This window comes from Xiphophorus hellerii, chromosome 3, assembly GCF_003331165.1.
Source record: "Xiphophorus hellerii strain 12219 chromosome 3, Xiphophorus_hellerii-4.1, whole genome shotgun sequence".
Taxonomy (NCBI): Eukaryota; Metazoa; Chordata; class Actinopteri; order Cyprinodontiformes; family Poeciliidae; genus Xiphophorus; species Xiphophorus hellerii.
In genome coordinates this window covers 1,572,004-1,598,718 of record NC_045674.1, presented here as the reverse complement: position 1 = coordinate 1,598,718, position 26,715 = coordinate 1,572,004, and the positions used below count along the sequence as shown (strand labels likewise).

The window sequence follows — 26,715 nt, the reverse complement described above, 5'->3', positions numbered from 1 at the left end:
CCTTCTTACTTCTACTTGAGTAACTTTACGATAAAGTACTGCTACTCTTACTAGAGTAACATTTCTGAATACTGTAATCAGAGTAACTTCAATAAATGAAGAACAAATTATATGTTTAGTTTTATTTCATTTATAAATGGTTTATTGATGTAATGAAGTGATGTGTGTATGAAGGTAGCATCTAAATGTAAACAGTAAATAAACTACATTAAACTCTTGAGTTGATTTTTTACCAAATACTTTTTTACTCTTAGCTGAATAATGTTTTGCACGGAAACGTTTAATTGAGTAAAATATGTTGAAGTAGCGTTACTCTTAATTGAGGACATTTTTCTGTACTCTGCCTCCTCTGATGATGGATCTGCTGATGAGACATTCCTTTGTAAACATCTGCACCAGTTTTTGTGAAGTCAGTTTTTCCTGCAGGTTTTCCTGGTTTCCCAACACTGTAAACTTAAGTTTGATTTGCTTTTGCTGCAGAAAATCTTCTACTTCTATATGTCATACCGTCTTTAAAGTTTTATTTTTGAGGCACAAAACAATGTTACGCATTGGAAAGCTTTCTTTCCAATGCGTAACATTTCCCTCCTCACCTTGACATTGCAATACTCTCTCTAACAAACTGGAAGACATGAAGAGAAAGATGCACTTCACTCAAAATACTGAAATCGGAATTTTTATCCGCTCAGTCTGAACTTTGTTCTGACAGGTCTGACCTTCATTTATACTCTACTGTGACGGTTTGCCTCATGCTATCAGGCTATCAGTCACCTTCGGTACAAAGAGCACCACCAGAGTGATGTAAGCAGAGAAGACGATGGCGAGCGAGGCGAAGGCGAAGGAGGCGTCTTGCTGCGAAGACAGGATCATCGTCACCGGCGCCGTGATCAGGCACAGCACCTGCAGCCGGAGACGCAGCACCGGTTAGAAACAAAGGACAGAATCACATCCATAAAAGCATTAGGCATCTGTTTATCATTCCGGAGAAGAATCCCGAGTGAAAACAGCATTAAAAAGTCATGACCGAGGCGGCGGCCGGCGCTGTCGTCTCATCAGAGCCGGAAGCTCACAGCTGAGCGGAGAGGAAGACGCTCCCCTGCAGACCCCATTAACTATTGACATCTTCATAAAACTGAAATGTGTGCATCATAACACTAAACACACACTTCTAACTTGTCTCTCATTATGGGGCCGAGTGATGAAACGAGCACACGGGCTGTTTTTATTGTCCTTATAAATTATTTGAAATTAAACATAAATGTATTTTTTAATCAACAAATCAGCACAGTTTAGGCCGATGCAGGCGCTCATTAAAGAGCTTCTGTTACTTATTATTCAGTCCAGAAGAAGAAAAATATCTGAATAACACACAGCAAAACAAAAGTGGCTCTGAACTCCTCTGGAGTTAGAAGTGGCAGAAACCACTTATTGTTTTCAGACATTCTACATCCATTCCAAAGTCGCTCCATGTCAACCGTGTCAGGAAATGGCAGCGAGTGTTTCTCTAAAGTGGCTATGGAGAACATAATGGCACCTATTTCAGCTGAAAGTGCATCCTAGGTGCCTCCATTTAAGGTGATTCACTTGGTATCAGCCGCCCCTGAAAGATGTTTACCACAGACGACTATCTGCATTAATGCTCTCCTTCAGAAGTCAAATTGCTGCATTTTCCTGCGAAAGGCCGGAGCAGATCTATAGAAGGCGCGGTGCGTCCAGTCGCGTCCCGCTGTGCACATTCTGCTTATTATTTATGCTGAAGAATAAAGCCGAAGTGCTGCACTGTGTGCATGAGCAGCAACAGACTGCAGCACAATACAAGTTGGATTGTATTGATTTTTGTTAACAAATGTCTTCAGAGATAACCGTGTCGTTGCGGCACAAAGCGATAGTTTGCGCTGTGAGTTTAGCAGGAATCTGTTCCTGTGAAGGAAAACTTCACAACAAGCTGCTGAAATCTGTTCCAACTTCCTGATTGGCTCCAACCAGGAGCTTCAACATGTTTGTGCAGCAACAACCAGGAAAGTTTAAGCTAACTTTAGATGGTGTGCTGTTTAAGTCTTTGCTAGAGGTCAAGTTAAATGTCTTCCATGAGAATGGACTGCAGAGCGGTGATGAACCCACTGACAGATATACTACGACCATCTTGTGCTGTGAAGCAATAAAAATGGCTCCTTATTGCTGCTTTAATGTTGCTCAACGTGCTGCAAACTGCAGCAAAGCAGGGAAGCAGAAACGGCAGCGCAGCAGACAGGAGTTTCTGTTTGGACTCACGGCTACGTTGTAGATGGCCATCCCCACGGCTCGATGGTCATTGATCTTCTCCGTGGAGACAGACTTCGTCTCATAAGCCAGAAAAATCCCCAGGAGCAGCAGCAGACCTTTGTAGCCATAAACCACGCCTAACAGAAGATAAAGAACGGTTAGAGCAGGAAAACATGAAGTGAATAAAAGACAGAGGGAGTTACTTTCTAAAGTAAATGTAATAAGTCACTGTTATTTTAAACAGATCAGTTTGTTCCACATCACTCCGCTACAGTGAAGTTTGAGTGAACTGATATAACTGCATGAATACGTTAAAATGTTTGAATTAACAGTTTAATAAAATATTAATATACTAAAATATGTCACTAGGTCTATCAGTAACTCAGGCGGTAAATCCATTCATAGAGTTTTAATCTATTAAGACAAAAGATCCACACAAAGAGGCAGCAGGTGAAACTTAAAGCTTCCTGAATTTCTTCCACCAGATTTAGTCCAGTTGGTTTCAGACATCAGAAAGTCTTTGTTAGATTTGGAAAGATGATTTTACATAAAATAAACTCATTAAAACAGACCATGTGAAAAAAGAAAGTACTTTTATCTATAAAACCTTTAAAATAATTTATTTTAGTTTGTTTACCACAACTATATCTAAACATCTTCAATTAATTTCATGTGCAAATTCTGTACTTATGCTAGCATGCTAATATGCTACACAAAAAGTAGTTTTAATTTTTTTTTTTACCAAGATAAAGGAAACTAAAGGGATTGTATTAAATGGATATTCAAAATGCAAAACAAGACAATTATGTGATAAAAACACTTTATCTCATTTTATTTTTGATTCATTTTCAATTCAGTCTTTCAGGAAATTAGTGATCAACAGTTATTACTTTTATGTACATGATAAATTTGTAATGTCAACCATTAATTTTCTAATAATTACACTGATCATGTTTTAAAATCGGTGACAGTCTGCGGATCGTTTTATCTTCACTTCTGTTTAATTAATAGGTGGCCATTAATAAGCTGAACTTATTAGTAATGCAATGTTTTATAACGGATCAAATTATAGAGTTTATGTTAGAATGTGTCAGTATTACTGGATTGAACTGATTTTGTGTTAAAAAAAATCATTCCTATATTTTTGTTTGCAGTATGCATTGCTAGATTTATTGTTAATCAGCACTATTTAAATAAATAGCAGGAGCTGATGGTACATGCTAATGCTCTTCACTAACCTGGAAACAAAACATGAGAATAAAAACCTTTTCAGAAAATTAAAAGTCTTAAAAGGGAAAAACTTGCACAGCTAATGCATTAAAGTGTTCGAATAATCAGACATGTTGATCCCATGTGAGACGAAATATCTGACTGCCAGTCAGTAATATTAATAACGTTAGTAATGTTTATCTTGTATTATATTATATACATATACAATCCATTCCCTAACATTCTTGTATAATCTGTATATTCTGTATAATCTGTGCATACAGCTCCCATATTTATATTTATATTTATAAACAATATCTATATTTCTTTGCTATAACCCCTTATAGTCCATATATACAGTACAGACCAAAAGTTTGGACACACCTTTTAATTCAATGAGTTTCCTTTATTTTCATGACTATTGACATTGTAGATTCACACTGAAGGCATCAAAACTATGAATAACATGTGGAAATATGCACTAAACAAAAAAGTGTAAAACAACTGAAAATAGCCCTTATATTCTAGTTTCTTCAAAGTAGCAACCTTTTGCTGTGATCACTGCTTTGCACACACTCTGCATTTTCTTGATGAGCTTCAACAGGTCGTCACCTGAAATGGTTTTCACTTCATAGGTCAACCTGCCCTGTCAGGTTAATAAGTGGGATTTATTGCCTTATAAATAGTCATGAAAATAAAGAAAACCCATTTTAATTAGAAGGTGTGTCCAAACTTTTGCTCTGTACTGTACATAGTCTTGTACATCTGTAAATAAATATTTATATCTCGTAGAGAACTTCTGGATAGATGCAAACTACATCTCGTTGCTTGTACTTGTGACAGTGCAATGACAATAAAGTTGAATTCTATTCTATTCTAATGTTATTAATGTTAGTAATATTAGTAATGTTAGTAATATTAGTAATGTTAGTAATGTTAGTAATGTTAGTAATATTAGTAATGTTAGTAATGTTAGTAATATTAGTAATGTTAGTAATGTTAGTAATATTAGTAATGTTAGTAATATTAGTAATGTTAGTAATGTTAGTAATATTAGTAATGTTAGTAATGTTAGTAATATTAGTAATGTTAGTAATATTAGTAATGTTAGTAATATTAGTAATGTTATTAATGTTAGTAATATTAGTAATGTTAGTAATATTAGTAATGTTAGTAATGTTAGTAATATTAGTAATGTTAGTAATGTTAGTAATATTAGTAATGTTAGTAATGTTAGTAATATTAGTAATGTTAGTAATGTTAGTAATGTTAGTAATGTTAGTAATATTAGTAATGTTAGTAATGTTAGTAATGTTAGTAATGTTAGTAATATTAGTAATGTTAGTAATGTTAGTAATATTAGTAATGTTAGTAATGTTAGTAATGTTAGTAATGTTAGTAATGTTAGTAATATTAGTAATGTTAGTAATGTTAGTAATGTTAGTAATGTTAGTAATATTAGTAATGTTAGTAATATTAGTAATGTTAGTAATGTTAGTAATGTTAGTAATATTAGTAATGTTAGTAATGTTAGTAATATTAGTAATGTTAGTAATGTTAGTAATGTTAGTAATGTTAGTAATATTAGTAATGTTAGTAATGTTAGTAATATTAGTAATGTTAGTAATGTTAGTAATATTAGTAATGTTAGTAATGTTAGTAATGTTAGTAATGTTAGTAATGTTAGTAATATTAGTAATGTTAGTAATGTTAGTAATATTAGTAATGTTAGTAATGTTAGTAATGTTAGTAATGTTAGTAACGTGTTTATAAGGTTCCACAGGAACGGATCTCATCTCCCTCAGAAGTAAAGGCGGTCGGTCTAACAGCTGTAAATGCTGGAATTAAAGAAACTCAACAAACTCATTTCCTTACTTTAGCATAAATTAACATTTATTTACAAATGACTAGAATAACTTAAGCAGGATTTTTGCAGTGCAGTTTTTGTCTTTCAGTTCAGGATCTTGGAGCCTGAAGCTTCTGCAAATTTTAACCTGACGAAAATTTCTCAAATTAATTCACCAATCAAGGCTGCTTTTACAAGATGTAATAAAACAGCACTATTAAATCTGTTTTAGGAAAGTCTGAGGTGCAATAAAAAAAGAAACAGATTTGAAATGTGGCCAGAGGCGAAAATAATAAAGATGGGAGAAAAGCAGCGAAGCGTTTAAGATCAACCGCTCCTCCAACTGCCCGCCGTTTCCTGATACAGCCTGAAATTACTCCTCCATCTTCTCCTTCTGAGGGGGGGAGCGACGGGGCATTGGCCCAGTTTGTGACCCACATTGTTAGAATTTCAGAACTATTTCTCTTTCATAAGAGCAGCCACGAAATGCAACAGAGACAGACAGATGCAGAGGAAACGAGGGTGAAAAGCCGGAGTGAAAGCTGGAATCAAACCTAACTGTGTGATGAGAGACCCGTTTAATTTGCAGTGAAAGGTCGTGACGTGTGTGTGTGTGGGGGGGGGGGGGGGGGGGGGGGGGTGACAAAGATACGCAGGGCGAGCTGAGAGAAACGGTGGAGAGGAGAGGACAGATACCGAGCCACGTGTTCATCTTCTCAGAGCTGCAGTGCTCCAGCAGAGGCTGGATCAGGACGTCCAGGTCTTCTTTAGGCGCCTCTCTGGTGAACTTCTGCTCAAATGGTGGACAGGGAGGAGGAAGAGCAGGGAGGAGATGAAGAGCAGGGAGGAAAACAGAGATAATAAGAAACGATGAGACAGCAGCAGAAAAAAGCAACGTAAGCCTGAAGCTGAGAGCTGCAGGTCGATCCCGTCGGGTCCAAAGGTTCCTCCCACGGCTCACACAGACGATACCAGACATCCAATACACAGGAAATATGAGATTATAACTTCCTGTAGAGTCTGACTGAAGTAAAGCTTAGAGTAGATTTATTCACACTCCCCTGAAAATCAGGCTGGAGGTATTCACTCAGTGTGTCATACACACCATGTAAAATTAAACTTAAACTAATTTATACAGAGAAATATATATTTGAAAAGCAATAACCTGGTTTCACGTCTAAACTAATACTTTCTAAAATCACACTGCAAAAACACTAACTTAAAACTAACTTGCACAGATAAATCAATCATTGCTAAATATTGATAAAAAGTCCTGTCAGGTTATTCCACTTATGGAGAAAATGTCTTAAGGTGGAACATGCAGGATTCAAACCCAGAACCTTCTGGCTTCAGGCAGCAGTGCTGCTAACTGTGGCGGCCATCTTTTTATCGTTTGTTTGTTTTCCCCAAATTAACCAAAAATCAACTTGGAAATAATTCAGGAAGGCAGAACCAGATGATTCTGTGCTGCAGGCGACAGACGTGTCCTGTATCCTCACTCTGCTGCAAAACAACATTGAGGTCTAGTCAAAGTCCAAAACTAAATCTGACAGAAAGCCTGAAGACGACTGTGGATAAGAAATGTTTTCAAATATGAAAGATGTAGCTGGCACCCTGGGATTACATACAAACACGTTTAATCTGAAATAACCAGATAAATGATCCACTGCAGAAATGTTTTTCCTGAGTGAGAAAAATAATACTAAAATTATTCATGTCTTCAGAATATTTTGACCAGGATAGAATTTTGGGAGAATTTTTAATTATTTTGCTTTTGTTCATTTTACTGCAAATCTTCCCTGAACTTTTTAAACTAAATCTGGGTTTCTTCAGCTTTTTTATTTATTCATTTTTAATCTCACATTAAGATTAAAAACCTCTTTTTGCCTGTTTGATTTTTGGTCACAATTCGTTTTCTCCTGTGTTGAAATCCTTTTTGTTTCAAGAAACAAAATTTACCGTACAATTTTCCTGTACTGGATAGAAACACACAGATGGAGCGATTTTAATAAAAGCAAAGATAGAAATTGATCAGAATGAATTTTGTTGCTGGTTTCTGAAACAGGCTGTGAAAAACAGAAATCAGTTTCTGCTCAGGATGGGAAAAGTCTCCCTTTTGTTCTGGTTTAAACAAAAACAACCTTTTATTGCTTCAACTCGTATTGAAGAGCTTAAAATGTGTCATAAATGTTGAGGGCTAATGTTATTAATAATTAATGTTAAAAAATTAGGCATTATTTTAACATTAAAACATTTTTCTATTTCTATTGCAGGACTTAGAGGCTTTAGCTATTTATTTTCTGATTTAAACTGTTTCTCTGGTTCAACCAAACATGTTTGATTTATTAAACACATTAGTCCAAATGAGTTTGTTAAATGGCTTCTGTTTTCTCTGTTTTACAACCTGCATTGATCTAGTTTCTTGTTTTGAGGCCTTTGAATGAGGAAATGAAAACCGCCGCTCTGTCAGTCACGCCTCGCCGTCTCATTACTCAGCGGCTGAACACAAAACCATGATCTCATCCGTCTCTCGTACTCTACCTCGACCGTGATGTGCAGAGGATCCACAATCTGCCAGATCATGAGGGACAGGAAGTCGATGGCCAGCAGCACTCCAACTGTTGCGTAGAGTTTCCACGGCTCCAAGGGTTGCTGTGAGAGTGGGAGCCAAAGACATGCACAAACACAAACACAAGAGTCATCACTATCCAAGGGCATCACGAGCCGCCCGGCAAACAAAGACAAACTGCCCGGGCAAACAACACGACAGGCGTCCTTGTGATTTCTGGATGACTGGGCACAAATTGTCTCTCTGGATGTGTGTCTTAGCCAGGCGGACGTGAGCATCCGAGAGGATTCAAGTGTCCGAGTGTGTCTGCAGGCGACACACACAGCGCTGCAGTGGCTATATTTGTGCTGCCACCTGAAATCATCGTCTAAACACACAGAGTCGACTCTGGTGTGGACTGTGTGGATCTGGAGCCGAGCCGTGATGGAAGCAGAACAAGCAGGGCTGGAAACAAGCGTCCTTCTTTTAATTCAACGGCTTACTCACAGCTCCTCTGACACAGCAGCGGCCAAGCAAGCATGCGATGACTAAAACGGAGCGATAAAATAAAGGAGGAAACTCGTTTACAGCACTTCTCCTGAGCAGCAGGAGGAAAGCAGCCATTCTCCTCTCGGTTTGGGAAACTTTCTTTAAATAAGCGCGCTGAGCTCTCAGGCAAATTGCCCTGCTGCGGACATGAAGGGAGCTGAAAGTCAACCTGATTCGACGCGCTTTAGCTCCAATAATAAACCCCTGAAGGTTGGATTTCTGCATGGAAATTTAATGCCCATCCATATTCATAAATACTCCATAAATGGCTAAATCTCTTATTCTTCTGCTTAGGTCCTAGAAATCTCCACAACACACTGCCGAGTCCCTCGGTAGCTCCAGGAGACACTGTGTTGGACGCACACTTCAACATCTGCTTTGTACTTGCATGAACAGCATCTGGAGCTGCATGTTGGTAGTTTTATGTCACATTGTTCAATAAAGACGCCTCCCGAATCCTCAGCAAAGCTTTGTTATGGCGATACAGGCTCTGCAGCTCGGCCATGCTCTCCTCCGCTGCCTCGGCCGCCTGCAGGCAGGATAATCCCTCCATGCTTCCAGCAGAGCAGCACAATTAAACTGCTGCTCAGCTGGCAGAGGCTACTAAAATGTAGCTTGAGGCTATCGCCCAGCCAAAGCCAGACACCATGACTGAGCGGCTGAAGGTGACCAGAGCCGAGGCGACGGCTCATTTGATTTCAGTCAAATCCTGTCTAACACGTTCAGTTCAAGGTGACAGAGACACATCATCATCATCATCATCATCATCATCACTGTCTACTTGGCAAACAGGTGAGGAAGAGTTACAGAAAACCACCAGCTATCGGGCGGTTAGCTGCTCTGGAGGCCGCGGGGCGAACTGCTAGCAAAACATCATTTACGTTAACCTTTAAACACTAAGCATTGTTTCGCTAGGCTAATGCGCTACTGGCAGCTAATGCTAAAGTGGTAAACGCTAACTTCAACAAAATGTGTGATCCTTCCTGTTCTCTACCGTTTTATTTTGTTCCAGTTTGTATTTAAAATGACATTACTGGAAAAAACAGGAGAGCAAACAAAACAGAAAATTCAAAATAAAAGCAAGAATATAAAGGCCAAACTACTTAAATAATTCTTAACAATCGATAACTAGAACTTAAAAAGGACGTAGGACTTTATTCAACTGAGAGTTTACAAAACAGCCAAGTAAATTAGCACTTTAAAATATATACAGAAAACTGTGTTTAAGTGGGCTAAACGTTTTCAAAGTTAGCAAAAGTGCTAAACAAAAAGTTAGCTCCACTACTAGCGCATTAGCATGGAGGTGATGGATCATGAATCCTTCAGGTTTTCCAAACTGGAATTTCACGTTTTTGATGTTTCAACTCCAACATTTCATTGTAAAATTTAAACTTTATTGTTAATTTTTTTTCTAACTGGTTAATGAGATACTAAATTTACAAGCTGGTCAGCAACTTGTTGCTGAAGATTAGCAGCAATAGACCGACGACTAGCGTAGCTGCGGTGATAACTGGATTCCTGGAATCACGTCAGTGCAGCAGGTGGCTCGGCTCATCCATACCTTCTTCTTCTCCTTCTTCTCGTCCTTCTTGGTGAACAGGGTGTGGACCCACCAGATCTTGGTGAACATGCTGCCATAAGCGAGGCTGAAGCCGAGGCCGAGCAGCCACAGGCGGAACTGCAGGAGAAACATAAAAACCTTGTTTTTAGTTTAAATATTTCTCATTTCAAGATGCAGCTGAGATTTAGGAAATGGGAACAGAGTGGAAGAAAACACTGAATAATTTATTAACCATTAAGTTTTCATTGCAGGAAGGTACTGACCAGCGTCAGGAAGATATTTGAATGTATGAAGAAAACCAAACTTAAGCTGAAAATCATGTTTCTGATTTCTTGGATGCTTCATTTTGCTTTGAAAGCAGCTCTTCATTCTCCACTTCCTGAGGGCGTCGTCTGGACCTTTTCCAGCGTGTTGGAAGGAGTTCTTACATATGCTGAGCTTTTCTTGGCTCAGTTTACCTCACTCTGACTGCCTCACACCAAAGGCTGAGAAACCTCTAGCTAACCCCTAGTTTACCTCTGTTAACTAGTCAAACATCACTAGTCTGAGTTAGTTAATCTGAAAACTGACAAGTCAAACATTCAGAAACAAAACTTCAAGATCTGAGCAGCTGATGCACTGAAAAAACACAAAATCTTACAAAATATTTCTGTCTGGTTTCTGGTGCAAATATCTCAGTGAATTTGAAATAAAGCAAAAGTAATTTACAAGAAACTATTCAGCAACACATAGGAGCTTCGTTTAATAAATATTCCTTGAGTATTGATGAAAGTGCTAGCTCCACAGGCAGATTATTTCACTTACAGCAAAAAAATCTGCCAGTATGAATATTAAGGAATTATTGACTTAAAACAAGTTTCTATATCTTGCTAAAAATGTACTTTTTGCTAAAAAGCTACTTTTTAGCAAGATATAGATATAGTTAGTTTGTCTTTGACTGGAAACAAGACACAAATACTTGGCAGTATGTTGCGTTTTTGCAGTGATGTGACTGCAGTTTAATGCATGATTATAAATGTAGTCGATGTTTTGCATGTCAGATGTATTTACAGACAGAGAAGCACCAATCTGTGCAGGTGAGACATCTCTGGCTCTCAGAGCTGCTGGAAGTTAAAGTTTTTTCTCAGGACATTCCTGAATCCTGAATGAGCCTCTTGTGTGTCTGGATTTCAGAGCAACGTTTCTAAGTTGAACATGATGGTAAACAGAGGCTGAGCGAAGAATCAAAGCAACATGTTAAGAGTTAATAAATTAATTCATAAGTGGAGAGAACTAAATAAACAGATGAAGACTGAAAGAACGAGACCCCAGATACAAACGTCTCCACATGAGCCTCCATCCGCGGACGGTTGGGAGTTCAGAGTCGAGCGTGCAGACGACCTGCTTTCTTGGGACAAATTCTAAAATCTAAAGGCATGCTAGCAAGTTTAAGCTAGCTGGGAAGCTAGACCAGTTTACTGTGCGACACCGAGAACACGAACACGGCCGAAAAAACTAAACTTTGCACAGGCGTGTCCAACTGACATCCGCTTTGAACTTTGACTGAGTCTAAATCCGGTTTGTGGGAACCTTGAAGCTTGATTTAAACTTGATGCATTTATATTCCACACAGAAAACAGACATGTATAATCTGCTCAAAACAGCATTTATAATCTGTTTTGCTCATCTTCTGCTAGACTTTAGGCCGCAACAAAGTTAGAAGTAAAAGTTGCAGTTGTAACATGGTGAACATCTGTGAGCGTAGTCGTCTTTATAGTCTGAATTATGAAGGAGAGAGACTTTGGAAAACTCCATCAAGAGGAGATTCTTCTCGTCCGCCATGTTTTTTCACTGGAACTGCCCATGGGGCAGAGAATGTGGTCCATGCAGAGGAAACATGGATACCTTTGGGATTTTGGTGCAATGTCTGTTTCAGTCAGGTTTAACAAAGGAAGTGACTGTTGAGACTTAGTTGCCTTGGTTACGTCTAATCAGGGGATTTTATGTGCACCTGTTTACATGATCCTTTTTATAAACAGTCCAGGTCATCAAGCCTGATATAGACAGACAGAGGAGCAGCAGGAGGCGAGACGTTTGAGGAGATGAGAGGAAGAGGAGATCCAGGGCCGAAGGTGAGAGTCGGAGCAAAACATGAGAGAATAACTGGACAGGGACAAAGAGCCGAGAAACCACAGAAATGGAAATCTCCCTTCTCGCCTCCGCAACACAAAGGCTCAACATGGGTGACACAGACGCACTCCCACTCCTCATTAGAGCTGGGTTCCCGGCGCCGAGCTTTTCTGGCAGACAGGAAGTCACGGCTTCTGCGCCCAGAACCAAAATACTTTCAAAAAGGAAACAAACTCTAAACTTTTGCTACGTTTCATGTATACATGCTCAGAATCGCAAAGAAAGCTCCTCACAGGTCGGCAGGTTTCTGTCTGCTGCAGAATGAACGCTGCAGTTTTAATGGAAACTAATAGTTGTTGCTGAAAAACGCAAAATTCTTCCAATGAAATGGTAACAACTGGCTTACACATATGCCAGATTTAGGATAACAGAATAAAATGGTGCAAAAACACATTTAACATTTATATATTCATATCAGAATAAACACTGGGCTTAAATTAAAGGCTCAAAGGTAATAAAATATACATGTCTCACTGTCAGTCACTACGGAGAACGGTGATATTTCAAACCGCTGACATAATTAAAACAAGACAAGACCAAATATCAATGAGCATATTTTAGGAACGCTGGTTTCAACTCTTCATGACCTCAATATTAAAACAGCATAATGTCCCTCACACAGCGCGCTGTCAAAGTAAAACGGATGATTAAATTGTTTTACTGACTGAACAGCAACTTTTTTACAAAGCAGGACTGAAACAAAGCAAGATCTGATATCTGTCTGCAGCGCTAACTGATTCATGCTAACGCTAACCTTTCATAGAGGTAGCATTAGTTTTACCAGGTCTGCCTCATTAACTTATTTTTAAATACTGAACAACAATTCAAAAGCAGAAACTGGTTAAATTTCAGTTTCAGGTTAAAGTTTTCAGTATTTCTCTAATATTTTAATGCTACCGTCATGCGAGACGTTCCAGTGGACTTCTGGTCACTCAGCTGTCTGGGTCACCTGGTTTTCTGCTGAAGGAGTTTGTTTCTTCTTAGGCTTTAACAGATAAGCTGATGTTTATCTGTGTGATAAAATGGATCCTCTTCTTGCTAAATAATCCACTTTGGGATTTTTGCTGTTCCAGTGAGACAGAGACGAAGCAGGAAAGCAAAGTAAGATATTTTCTTTAAGAAAGACCAGAAAACACAATAGAAATGAGTCAAACCCCTGACTGTTGATCTGTTGCTGACCTGCAGTGAATGAGCAGAACTAGTAATCTGTTGAACCAGGATCCTGTTGCTTAGAGGTGGAGAAGTTTCAGTCATGCTGTTATCTTCTCATTTTCTGCCTCTCACATTTAAAAATAATCACACGCATCCCAAAAAGGTAACAAGCTTCAGTATGGCTTCCTTTAGGTGACTGTGTTTCAGAAATTTGGATTTTCATTCTGAACCGTTTCAGGTTAACAGCGAAAGGTGAGAAAAACAGAAACCTTCCAGTGAGCAGCAGCTGCTCCTTGATTTCAGGAGTCGGAGCAGAATGATCAGGGTAGTTCAGATGATAAAAAGGCAACAGCACCTCTAACAACCACTCATCACAACCCAGAGCTGCAGATTCAGTCCCTGACGGAGGGGAACCTTGAAGCAGATGGCCTACAAAGATAGAGGACCCACCGGGTGCCGCTCCTGTCAGCTGGGAACCAAAACTGGGGCAACGGCTCACACTGGCTCAACTTAACTGGACAATAAGAGGGTAGAGAAAAAATGTTGCCTGCTTTGATTAGCCTCAATTCTAGCTGCAAATTTCAGACCGACGGGTCAGAATTTAGTGTAAAAAACATTGAGTATGGATCCATGCTGCTGGGTTCCAGCTGGACGATGCATCAGGTCACAGAGTTCAAATCATCGTAATCTGGTTTCTGGTAGGGAACCGCTAATAGGAAACTAGCTGCGCTAACACTAAAACACTGGTCATAAAGCATGAATATAAAAATTTACCAAACATATTAGAATCTATGCAAAAAAGACTTTATTTAGATGAAGCTAAGTGGGCTAAATATTTTCAAATTTAGCAAACACACTAAACAGAAAAGTTAGTTCCTTGGGTTAGCAGCAGGTCCTCCACGGTCACCACGTCTTCATCCAGTAGAAAATACTCATAATACTTCTGGTGGAAGGACAGATTGACATCACGGATGTGCAGCAATCAAATCTGCATAAAAACAGAGAATCCTAGAGGAATGTCAGAGTCGGATCTGCGCTCGGCAGAATGAAGCAGAACGGCAGAACTAAGAAGCGTGCAGGAACCGACCTGAAGAAGGATTTATATCAGAAAGAGAAGCCTGCTGTCAAATGAAAGGATCAGAGATGGAAAAGGACGACTGACTGGTTGCCATGGTAACCCCTGTCTTTTCCAGGGGAGTTGGTCGGGTTGGGTTTCAGGGCATCACCTTTCTCCACAGGGAAGACAGAAATGCAAACAATAATTTCCTTCCTGTCTGATTTTCTGTCTGCCACGGCGTGGGTCCAACAGTTCTTCATCCGGCTGGTGTGGACCGGTTCAGGACCAGTTCAGGACCGGTTCAGAGATTGTTCCAGATGTCTGCCACTGTGAAGTCTATCGATCGCTGGTGTCTTCAACCTTCTGGCTGCTGCCTCCCTAGAGTCTAGTTTACCTCCAGAGGAACCCAGTGAGCAGCGAGGCGTTCTGTGGCCGTCTGCAGAGCCTCCGGTACGGACCGGCTCCGGAACGGACCGGCTCCGGTACGGAGAAGAGGTGAACTCTGTGAGTTTTCCACAGCAGTCTCAGTCATTATCTTTTCTTTTTATCATGACAACAGACAGATGTTTGTTAGGACCAGAGCAGAGACGAGACGACGCGGCAGTTCAAACCATCTCAGTCGTAAACGAGTAGAGGATGTGACCCTAGAGATCACATCCTCTACTCCAACATCCATTAAACCAGGCAGAGATTTACAGAGAGGAAGCAAAAGCAACTGAGGCGGACCAGCAGAGCATCTAATGGTGTCATTCAGGACGTGTGGAATATCGTCTCTACTTCCTGGAAACTGAGCTGTTAGCATGTTAGCATGAGCCTGACATCAGCCTCACAAAGCTAACTGCTGCTAAAGATCCGTCCTGCCCACAGCGTCACCTTATCAACAAACAAGTTACAACAACATTTAATTTCTCTTTGGGATAAATGAACTATTTTTGACTTTGAACCTAACAAATCAAAATCAGTCTTAGAAGTTGGGAGATGGTTGATTCGGTTTCTTCTTTAGACTTTGACTATGCTAACGTGAAAATCTGGAAACCTGACACCACCTGCTGCCGCAACTTGGGTATTTGTTGCAACTTCTGAGCAAATAGAGGAAACAATATGAGAGGAATGCAGTCAGGCACTTCGTTACCTTGGTAACATCTTATCAGGTGATTAGAAATCCACTTGTTGAGACAGAGAGAGGAGAAAGATGGATGTATGTGGGAACAGATGGCTGTAAAGCCCTCTCCTCTCCATCCTGCCCTCTGCCGCCTCCCCCCCCAACCCGTCTCCCCGGTAACAGCCCCCCTCCTCCTGTTACCTGGCAGACGACGGGGAACTGCGGTCTGTTGACGTGGTGCCGATCAATCCCCAGCGGGAACACTGCAGCCAGCGCCATCATGCAGCCCACCGCTGTCATGTTGTTCAGGTAGGGCTGAGAGTTCTGGATGTAGCTGCAACAGATTCACAGCGAACACAGTCACACACACACACACACACACCCCGACAACAACACTGCTTTCTGCTGGGAGGTGAAATTAGAAAGGATATGAAAGGAAACAAGTCGGATGAAATGTTCTGATTTTTGTTAACCGTTTTCTGCTTTCGTCTGGTCGTCTTTTGTCACTCTGAGAAAAGGGGCTGAAAACGGAAAGACTCCAGGGTTTCTCCTCTGAAGTGTGATTTCCAGGCACGAGGCTAATTAGTGTTGACAGAAGGCGACGTGTTGTCGTCTGTGCAACAGGACAGTTTCAGGTGAAAAACTATTTTTTCCAGAAAGAAAGGAAAATGTGTTGCGTTCTCTGCAGACACCCCAGAGAAGCAGAAAGCATTATTTTTCCTAATTAACTGTGAATTAGCAGAAATGTGTTGCTTTCACTGCAGAACGGCTGATCACAGGCAAACTGTGCACAACTAAAGGTTCGTGAATTTAAATATGAATAAAATCATCATTTCATAAAATAAACCAACAATGAGAGCAGTTAGTCATTCACAACACCTAGAGATACATGAAATGAAAACAGATTGATTTACTGTCATCTTCCTCAAATCCCTCAGATTATGAATAAAAGTCAGACGATGGAGAAGACTGATGATGTTTGATCTGATGTTTTTTATTAAATTACAGGCTGTCACTTTGTAATCCACATAATCTGAAGTTAAAATGGTTCTTCAGACGCATCGCCTTAATGGGAAGCTCATCGATGTTCTGACAGATCTGGGAGCAATTTGGAGGTGTGTGTGCCATTACCCAGTTGGAGTTTGCAAATTTAAAGATAATAAAAAAGAACATTTCCTTACAGAAAACTCTAGTCCTGAAACCACAGAGCTAATCCCAAACTGCCTTACAGTCCGTGACTGTTTCCTAAAATCTCTGCAGAGGGAGAAATTTCTCATCCAGTCAAATAAATCACAGAGTTCACAGAGTTCACAGGTCCGTCCCTCCATTTCACAAACGTTTATTTTATATATATAGGCAAGAATTTCTGATTTTATCTCATCATATTCCCTTTGGGGGCGTTTATCCATCGGCTGTGTTGAACGGAGGTTTTTGTTTTTATGTCCTCCTCTCTGCCTCTAAAATCAGTTTTGGCTCCATCTGATGGTCAGACAAGCTTTCATCCTAATTAAACCAACATGAGTTAACAGCAGGAGCGAGGTGACCAGGCGTATTAAAGTTGAATCAAACTTCTCCAGCCGCCGTGCTCAGAGGATTTGAGCTGCAGCTCAGAGTCGGACTCCTAATCTTTCCTCCGCTGACCTTCCCTCATGTCGCCCTGAGGCCAGGCCGCTTATTTACACCGCAGCAAACACACATTAGCATATAAACACATTTACTAATGAACACTGACCTTAATCCAACCTTTTAATATGTCTAAAACTTTAAATGCCGTCAGATTTCCAATCACCTAATCCTCTTTGCTGCAGACGACTGTTCTGCATCTTTAATTATAATTCATCCAGGAAAATGATTATATTTTGTACGAGCAAACGGGATTCAGTTCTGCAGGTTTAGTCGGTTTAAATGTGTAAAAATAAACTCCAGTTAAATCTGTCATCCATAAACATGTAAAGGTCAAGTTTCTGTTTGTTTTGCCATTTTCCTGTAAATCATGAAATAATTGAAGCTGATTTTTCCTCTGACCTGAGAAGGTTAATATGCTGGGAGACTCATCTCCTACAACAACACTCTGTAACATTATCATGATGTTTTCATTTCTTATTGGAAATAAACACAGGCTTTATGTTTATTCTGACAGATTGTGGTTTAATGTAGATAAACTAAAAGTCAATGCAGGAATAACAGTAAAATCAAAACAGCAGCTGAATCAAAACGTGAGTCTCGTATCGGACAGATGCATTACATGAGTGATTTATTTCAAGCTTTTGCTTCTGATCATTTTGATCATTACGGCTTACAGATAGTAATTCAGAGAAATGTTTAACAGCGGACCCAAAGCACATTAATGTGTGCTAATGAAAAGTTGAGTGGAAGGAAAAAGTGTGATCTAAAAAGTTGCTGGAGTTTCAGTCCCATCCCTGATGTCACCACTCCAGAACCAGAGACAGAGAAAACAAAGACTGCTCCTCTTTTTTTGTTTTTCTTCATAAAATTATAAAGAAAAAAATGTTTTTCAGGGACTAATGTTCTCTTTTCAGATGAATATTTCATTTCATTTGGAAATCAAGGTCTCTTCTGCTCTGCAGCTGTTTGTTACAGAAAACAGAAATTCTTCTAAATGTGGACAAACTTTTCACATCATTTATTTTAATTAAAATGAAACATTTCAGTTTAAATTTGTCCTACAGTCATATTCAGTAAATTGTAATTTTATAGAAAAGTTAATTAATTCCACATCAGACACATTATATGGATTAATTCCACTCACTGTTTTTAAAATCTTTATTCCTGTTAATTATGATTTTCTGCTTACAAACATTTAAAATATTACATTTATGTTAGATTACATCAGACCAATTAAATAAACATTTTAATACAGAAACTTAATGTAAAATATGTTTAATACTGAATTTATGTTAAAGGATTTAAAACTCAACATGTGAGGAAATTAGCTTTTAGAAAGATAGAAAATGTAGTTTTTGTGAATTAAGCCGTATTAAACTGTATTTGGTGTTTGAAGTATTAAAACAGGAAGTCCAAGCGTTTTTAGATCAGCTCTCAAATATTCATAGACCCCATAAACAAGAAGGGAAAAATAATAATAATAATAATAAGAACTGTAATTTATTTATAGAAGCAGAACAAATAGTTGCAGAGTTTCTATTTGTTTATGTTTTTGTAATTGTTGCGTTTTGTTTTACTTTAATCACTATTTTATTACTCATTTTAGCTTCTCCCAAAGAAGAGACCATGAGTATGAAGGCATTAGTCCATCATGAGGAGAAGCCTCAGAACCAGCCTGACAGGGGGTTCGGGTCCGTCTGGGTCCGACAACCAGAGCAGAACCAAGACGGAGCATCTGTTTTCTGAATCTACTCAAGTTCAGGTGTGAATCGCTGGAGCGTCAAAACGCTTCCTGAACTTTGCTGCAGACCTGCAGAGGTCAGGTTCTTCCGTCTCGCCTGGCTGTTTTTCTTGCTCCTAAAACTGATCGATTCTGTTTCTGCCCTCTAACGAGCCAAAGTTGCCTCAGAAAACAGCTTAGTGAATATATTTTGTTTGATCTGACTCACACTGTTTGGCAGATGAGAGCAGCGCTGGGTGAAATTGCGTTTGAAATGTAATCAAAGCTGGAAGAGGGTCTGAACGGCGCGCAGGAGCCGGGCGCAGATTCCCTGAGGAATGAACCTCTCCAGCTCCACCAAAGGCTGCGGTAAGCTCCGGACTTTAGGGACTTAAAATCACTTTGACCTCAGTTAAACATACAAATACCACCTTAAAAAAGCCCGTCTGCTCAGACGTGTAATAAGGTTGCAAATCCCAGTTCAAAAGATATTTATTTTAAAGCATCTCTATTTGCATTTGGTCCTGGGCTGAGCTTAAGCTGCGACAACAAAACCTGCAGCAACACCAGAGAAATCTCTCCACCCGACTTCAAAAGAGGAAACATTTATTCTTGTTCTGATTCACATCCAAAAAATGATTATTGACACTTAAAGAGGGAATGCTGGGAATGACTCGAAGGATCCAGGTGTGTTGGAGACATCAGCAGTCCTCCCACTTTCACCTCTGGACTGTTATTCTGAAGTAAAGCTACACGAACGAACTCCGCTCTGCTCACCTCCAGTTACAAACATGATTTAACCAAAACAGACAGATTCCTGGTTAGTGCACAGACTTCATTATTCTAATGTTCTTCTCTGTCAGTCTGATACTCTACCCCCGTCTGCATGTGTGCAGGAGAGCAGAAACGCTACACATCAATGGTGAAGCAAGGTGGAGGCGGCATGATGGTTTGGGCTCGTTTTGCATCAGATAAATGTTGTTAAAAACTATTAAGTGCAGAGATAAAAACTACATTTCTTACATTTTTTAAGGATAACATTATTTTTCACCAAAGTTTTAAGATTTTAATTCCATTTTGAATGATTCAGTTTTATTTGAAAAGTTTTGCTGCAGGAAACATGAGATTTTCCAGACCTGAAGGCAGATTGGTGACTATTTCCTCCGTCCAGGATGTTTGTATTTACTAATAAACTATAATCTTTAATTTTCAATGCATCTATGTGCGTTATTGATAAATTAACATTTGATTTCTGGTGATTAAATGAGACATTAATGTTGGGTTTTGGTCCAACATTCAGCGTTCATCTTCAACAAAACCAAGCAAAGAATCAAATTTCACCAGAGATGATGAAACTTTTAGTTTTTGTTATTAGAAAACAAAAGTAGAGCTGACTGCAAAGAAAAAGAAAAACATTGTTTGCTTTTGAATCAGCCTCATATTCTTCAAATGCATTTTTGACTTTCATAAGTCTATGAGGGAAAACTCATCTGGACTTCCTGCGAACCCACCGGCGATGCAAACAGAACGACATTAAATAAAAATGATAAGAGGACAGAAGGAATATCGTTCCAATGAATATTTCAGCTTTATCAGGACGGACGTGTTGCTGTTTGGGAACTCACCGCACGTTGCCGTTGTAGATGTTGAAGGTCAGACAGACGATGCCGAGCAGGATGCCGAGGCCGGCGAAGACCGACACCGACGCAAACAGCTTCTGAGACAAGAGGCGGTACTCCTCCAGAACCACGGTCCGGTCCGCCGGAGGCTTCCCGCCTGAACAGGAAACCACAAGAGTCTTCAAAGGTCTGAGACCACGGTGAGTTTCAGATGACAGAAAGGCTCCAGTGCTGTAAATGATCCTGCTGCGCTAAAATAATTCAGTTCCACTTCTACAAACAGCAAAACCTGTCAAACTTTATGATTTCTGTAAAAACTGATAGAAAACAGAAATAAGTCGACTTCAGGGTTGTTGGTGAAACACTAAAAGCTGTTCTGTTGTATCTGCAGCTCATTTTAAACTCACTGCATAAAAAAACAGAATGTAAGAGCGCTGTGGGACATTTTAATAAATTTGACTATTAGATCTAATGCTACGGTTGCTGATGTAAACAGAATAAATGTAACAAATAAATGAGGTAGCTTCCCTCCAAACTGCCAAGGGAGTTTGGTGCAGCAGGGCTGAGAAAACAGTTTTTACATTCAGTCTCTGTTTTCCTCATGAATTCGTTCGAATCAAACAGAAGGTCACAGAGTTGCTGTTTCCACACAACGAACCAACAAACATCAGATAGAGATCACAGTCACTTCTGCTACCCACCACACCGCTCATATCAGGCTGAGGTCTGGGCTTTGACTAGACCAAAGCAACAACTTGATTAATTTCCTTTTCAGCCTTTCTGTTGCAGATTTGCTGCAATGAGCCTCAGACAGACAGACAGACAGACAGACAGACAGACAGACAACCAGCAACATGCACTAAAAAAACACAAACAGGAATGAAATGTTTTGCAGTCTCGAACAGATTCCATCCGGCATGTTGATATTTTAATATCTGTTTCTCTTCTCTGTGACCTTCCTGAAAACACCGACAGTCTTCACATTTTGCCTCATTTAAGATGCAGGAACAACAGCTGGGAATAGCAGAACCTTCATTTCCTCACAACGGCAGTTTGTTTGAACCCCAAGTGGCTCCAGATGGCGAGCACTTTGCACGGCAGCTCTGACTCCATGGCTTCATGTGTGTGTGTGTGTGTGTGTGTGCGTGGGTGGGCGTGTGTGTGTGTGTTTACAGGTGAGTGAGTAAAAACCTTTACAACAAGGCCAAGGTTAAAAGGTGCTCTGAAACAGCAGACCATTTCACTCTGTCTGGCTCTGGCAGTTACGCAACCTTTGCTACAGATTCAGCGTCTGGTCTGAACACGAAGGTCACACACGCAGCTCCTGCGACGTTACGAGCTGCAGCTTGCAGCAGAGAGTGTTTAACAGGTGCAGGTAAGAGACGGGACCGAGCCGGCGCCGCAGAGAAAAAACACTGACTCTACGATGAGCTACATCCTGGAGGGTCCATGTTGGGAATCTGTTACAAGGAAAAGCTTTTATTTGTGGAGAAATTCCCTTTGTGACTTAGATTTCCTTTGTTCCTAGTTGGGGAAATGAGTTGGAGCCTCAGACGGCTCCCTGGAGAAGGTCCGGGGTTCGAGTCCCGGCCTGGGACCTTTCTCCTGGGTTAGTTCTCTGCAGGTTCCTCCTGCAGTCCAAAACCAGGACTGATAATTGATTAATTGGTTTCTAAATCGTTTCTGGGTAAAAACAATGGGTGGAAGAGTTCAAAGAAAGCTGGATGGAGATTTACATTCCCGTTTATGTCCATCATATCTGAACTTCTCGCTCCAGTGAATGTATATGATAAACAAAGTGGCATTAGCCTGTAATGGCTAACAGCAGTTAGCCTGGACAGCTAGCAGCAGTAAATCCCTCTGGTTTCTGGCTTCCTGCTGAGGCTCGGTTAAATTGAGTGTTTTGTTTTTCCCAGATCTGAGTTTCAGACCCAGACTCTGCCTCTCTGCTGTATTTACTGTTTGTGAGTAACTGGGCCTTTTCTGTCCAACCCCCCACACCCAGAGTACTGAGACTACAGCACTGCAGCAAAGCCACTGCAGCAAACACTGGCAAAAACAAACCGCTTCATTCAACACCTGGAAACTAAAACAGTGATCCAGTAAATGTGTCAATGATCTACAATTATGTCCCCAAAGCTTCCTGATGATTGTAGAACAACAACAAACTGTGTTTTATTCTAAAACGTCTCAAATTGTTTCCATTTCCACTGAATGTTCTGGTTTCTCTGCATCCAGCTCTAATCTCCAGGAGTTTTATTAGCTGTCATGGTAATGACTTTTATTAGCACATTTTAATCTCTCTGCTCATGTTGCTCACTGTGTGACTGCATGCTGAACCTCACTATACGACCGACAGGTTTCTCTGCTCAGAAGCTTTATTCTTAGCCCTAAACAATAAATATTACCTAAGGTCACCATTCCAAAATAAAGGCTTCGGTGCAATGTAATTATTTAATAAGGAGATATAAAATATATTTTACTTAGTATTGAATCATAATTCAGGTATGGAGTCTGTGGTCTAATTATGTAACTGCAGACAACATGAGCAGATGACCTGATGAATCAAACATTCAGACAACATGAGGCACATTCTGGCTTCACCTCCAGTTACACAGAATAAACTGGTTTTGAGACTCGAGTTTTGAGTTTTAGGATGTTTTCACACCTGACATTCCAGTGAACTCGGTTTGATTGAGAATCAAAGTTGCAACATTTGATCCATTTCCAGCTGCTGTGGTTTTCTGACTCAAACCAAGCAAAACGTTTCAGGAACCTGTTCCCCTCCTCGCCTGTGGGGGCGCTGAAGAAAATGACACAAAAACCTCTGAAGAAGACACTGAGCAAAATTTCTGTCTTCACAAGCAAAAACGGAGCAGCATCAGATTTTAGCGGTTGGTGGATTTCTCTTCTGTCTTTGGCTAAAAACCACGAGACATTTCTCCCGCTAACTCTATGCTAGCACATTTGTTTTGGTTGTATTTACCCAGAATGCCCTGTGCTGCAGTCCACTTCCTGCTTTTGGAGCAGTCTCCGGTCCGCTTGTTGTTCACATACGCACTCAAACCGAACCAGAGTTCAGTTTTATCCAAACTAGACCGACTGAACTGGACTTTCTGGGCAAACGGACCGGAGTTGGATTAAAGCAGACTGATGATGGCTGCTGGGAATGAAAGCTGAATTACTGGCACATGAAATGGAAAATCCCAACAAATACTGCATCCAAGCAATCCTCAGTGAATCTGATATTACACAGAAGTAACAGATCAAATTTTGCATTTCTAATTAAAACTGAATGAAAGAATTCCTCTGACTGTAATAAAACATTTTTTAGTTTTCTCTGGAGCCTCTAACTGTTTATTGGTGATATAATTTATTTTTTTAGAGTTGTAATGAGACATAATCTGAGATTCTAAAGCTGAGTTTTTTTTCCAGAGTTTTAGATTTGTGACTCTCTCCTCCATGTTTTGTTTTATCCATGCAGTCAGAGGTTGTTGGTTCTGAGCTGAGTAAAGCTCTCCCTGACTGAGAGTGAAAAACTAAATAAAACACCAGGGGCTTCAGTGGTTAAGGAATGTGTGTATTAACCACCGAATTATTCATGCTTGCGTAGCTTTACACCAGAAGAACTCCTCAGTGAGACAGGTTCAAACACGGGCAGATGGACAGAGAGTCTCTTTTACACCCAGCAGCCTCCGACTATCTGTCTGCATGAATCTGCGCCTGCCTGCAGATTCATGCGTGTTCATCTGAGCACAGCATATGCAAATGTGGACTAAATAAATCCCACACGTATGTGGATCGAGACTTCAAGCGTGAGTGAACATGCTCAAGTGTGAGCCCGCGGGAAGCCTTTCTGCATGCGCGGAGCGAGGAGTGTGTGCATGTCAGAGGGGAAGCAGAGCAGGAGTGTCAGCGCTGCGTGAAGCTGATGTGTCAGATGTCAGAGGAAAGTGTCAGAGCGTCGTCCCTGCAGGGCGTCAAGACGCCCATCACGCTCTGTTTAGATGCTTGTCACCTCAGTCACACAGCGAGTGCGTAGCTGGTGACATCTGAGCGAGGAGAGATATTTTAATAGCATGTAGTGTTACCTTCCACATTGTCACACTGGCTAAAAAATGAAGACCTGAGGGGAAAAAAAAAAAACTGAAATAAAGTTCAGGATTTAGCGTGAAATCGTCTCATTCTCGCTGCACACCAACAGGAAGTTCCTCCAATTCATCAGGATTGTTTACCAAGAGAATTTTATTACCTGGTTGCAGTTTCAAACTGACTCAACAGGTGGCGACTCTGAGCTGGTTGGGCAACTTTTAACATAATCAATTCAGCTTTTTTATAATGACCAAAGTTGAGAACAGTGGCAGGCTAACTTCTGTTAATCCGCAATTTTGCCAACTCTGAAAAAGTTCAGCACTTTTATCTCCCCTAAACTAATTTCTCCAGATAATTTATTAAGAGTTCATTTACTTGGCTGTTTTGTAAAATTTCAGTTGAATGAAGTTAAACATCTTTGTTAGAGTTTTGGTTTCTGAATGTTAAGAACAGTTAGATGTTTATATTCATGCTCTTATTTTGAAGTGAGTGAAGACTGTTTCCTCTCTGCGTGTGTTCATCCTGTACCCAGAATGCATCACTGTAGTAGCGGTTTAAGATCCCCTGACGTCCAGCGTGCTTTATGTTAGTTAGCAAAACTCAACAGCTGGAAAACTGAGTGAAAAGTTTGTTCAGGAAGGTGCGTAATAAATATTTAGATCCTGTTGAGGGCGAAATTCTCAACATAATTAAAGTTTAGTGCTTTAGAGTTTTAGCATTAGCTTCTGCTAAATGCCATGTTAATATAGAGCCTGACCGTTAGCAGAACTAACATTTATGATTAGCGCCTTAGGGTTAGCACAGCTAGCACTGGTTGAAAAACTTTCTTCTGATGTTGTCATAGTTATTTAGTTTGGAAGGGAAAGTCACATCACCGCAAATATGAGATTTGAAGGTCTTCATCACAAATAGCTGAGCTTTAACGCTGCACATCCAGAGTATCGTAGATAAAATGTTTAAACTGAAACTACCCACCTGAACAAAGGGATGGTTATCTTTACAGCACTGAGTGCAAACAGCACTTTCTTTGCTTTCACGCCTTTGTGAAGAAAAACTGATCATAACATTGTCTATGGAGCATTTATTAATCAAACATCAATATTCAGATGAATAAATTCCTCTTCTGCTCCTCTGAAAGCTGATGGAGCGAAAACGTCTGTCAGACTTCTTCGTTAGGATTGAATCTCTGCTTGAGGCTGATTGACATCTCAAAACTTTTCCTAAGATCCGATACATAAACAACCAACAAACACCAATTTATTTTTTTATCAAAAGATGATGTATTGCACAAAGAAAAACAAAAGCCCGACAGGACTTCTTTCACACATATCCTTCCATCTGAACACATCAGATTTCCTCCAGGAATCCAGAGAATCAGGTTTAAATGTTTCTCCAGGTACAGGTGATATAATCCACCAATTCATCAGAAAAGAAATGAAAGTTTAGTGGTAAAATCCCAGTCCCAGTCAGACTAACACATACTGGTTGCTTTATTTGTTCTGTAGCATTTTGTTTGAGCCAAAGCAAAGAGCCACTGGAAAAATGCATTTCAAAGGTTTAATAAATAGAGAAAGTTGCAGGTTCTCCACAAAGTAAAGAAGACAATGAGCATGGGCAAAGAAAAGAAAGAACGAGTCATGAAAACCCAGGAGCTTAAATACTGTTTCCAGTTTGAATCTCGAGCTGATCAGTACAAAAACACAGAACAGCGTTTTGTTCATCGACACCAGTGAGAAACCCAGGAACCACTTCCTGTCATACTTCAAAACAAGAGTCCAGAATAGATGCTGAGTCTCCATCTTAAAACAGCCACTTATTATTATTATCCATGACAATAATGACATTATGTCCCCTGATAAAGTGATAAAGGTAACGTCGTTTCAACAAGAAATATTGTGCCATCTTAGTGTCACGAAGTCTCGTTACAACCGTTTGCCGAACTGTACGTCTGCAAACGATTCCAGCAGCAAACAAAACAATAAATATTACACGTTTACTTATTTTAAAATCCTGAGTAATATTATTCAAATATTGATGCAGTTTTGTGAAGAAATGTATTTAACCCTTTCATGCATAAGTTATGCATGTGTCAGGATTCTTTTCAATTTTTTTTTTTATTTTCTTAAGGCATAAAAAAAGGTGGGAAAAAAATTTTGTAGAAAAAAAAAACGTTTTTTTTTTTTTAGGTGATCAATTGAAATTT

At 39.9% G+C, this 26,715-nt stretch overlaps 1 protein-coding gene across 1 annotated transcript in view; it reads right to left on the bottom strand.

Annotated features, from left to right (window-relative positions):
• Positions 1 to 26,715, bottom strand: part of gabbr1a (gamma-aminobutyric acid (GABA) B receptor, 1a) — a 90,592-nt gene that overhangs the window by 4,533 nt on the left and 59,344 nt on the right. Inside the window, exons 16-22 of the mRNA XM_032558038.1 lie at positions 20,427 to 20,577; positions 15,657 to 15,789; positions 9,976 to 10,092; positions 7,859 to 7,969; positions 6,014 to 6,107; positions 2,272 to 2,399; positions 772 to 900 (exon numbers count right to left, since the gene is read on the bottom strand). Coding sequence (XP_032413929.1) covers positions 772 to 900; positions 2,272 to 2,399; positions 6,014 to 6,107; positions 7,859 to 7,969; positions 9,976 to 10,092; positions 15,657 to 15,789; positions 20,427 to 20,577 — 863 coding nt within the window. The remainder of the gene's footprint in view (positions 1 to 771; positions 901 to 2,271; positions 2,400 to 6,013; positions 6,108 to 7,858; positions 7,970 to 9,975; positions 10,093 to 15,656; positions 15,790 to 20,426; positions 20,578 to 26,715) is intronic.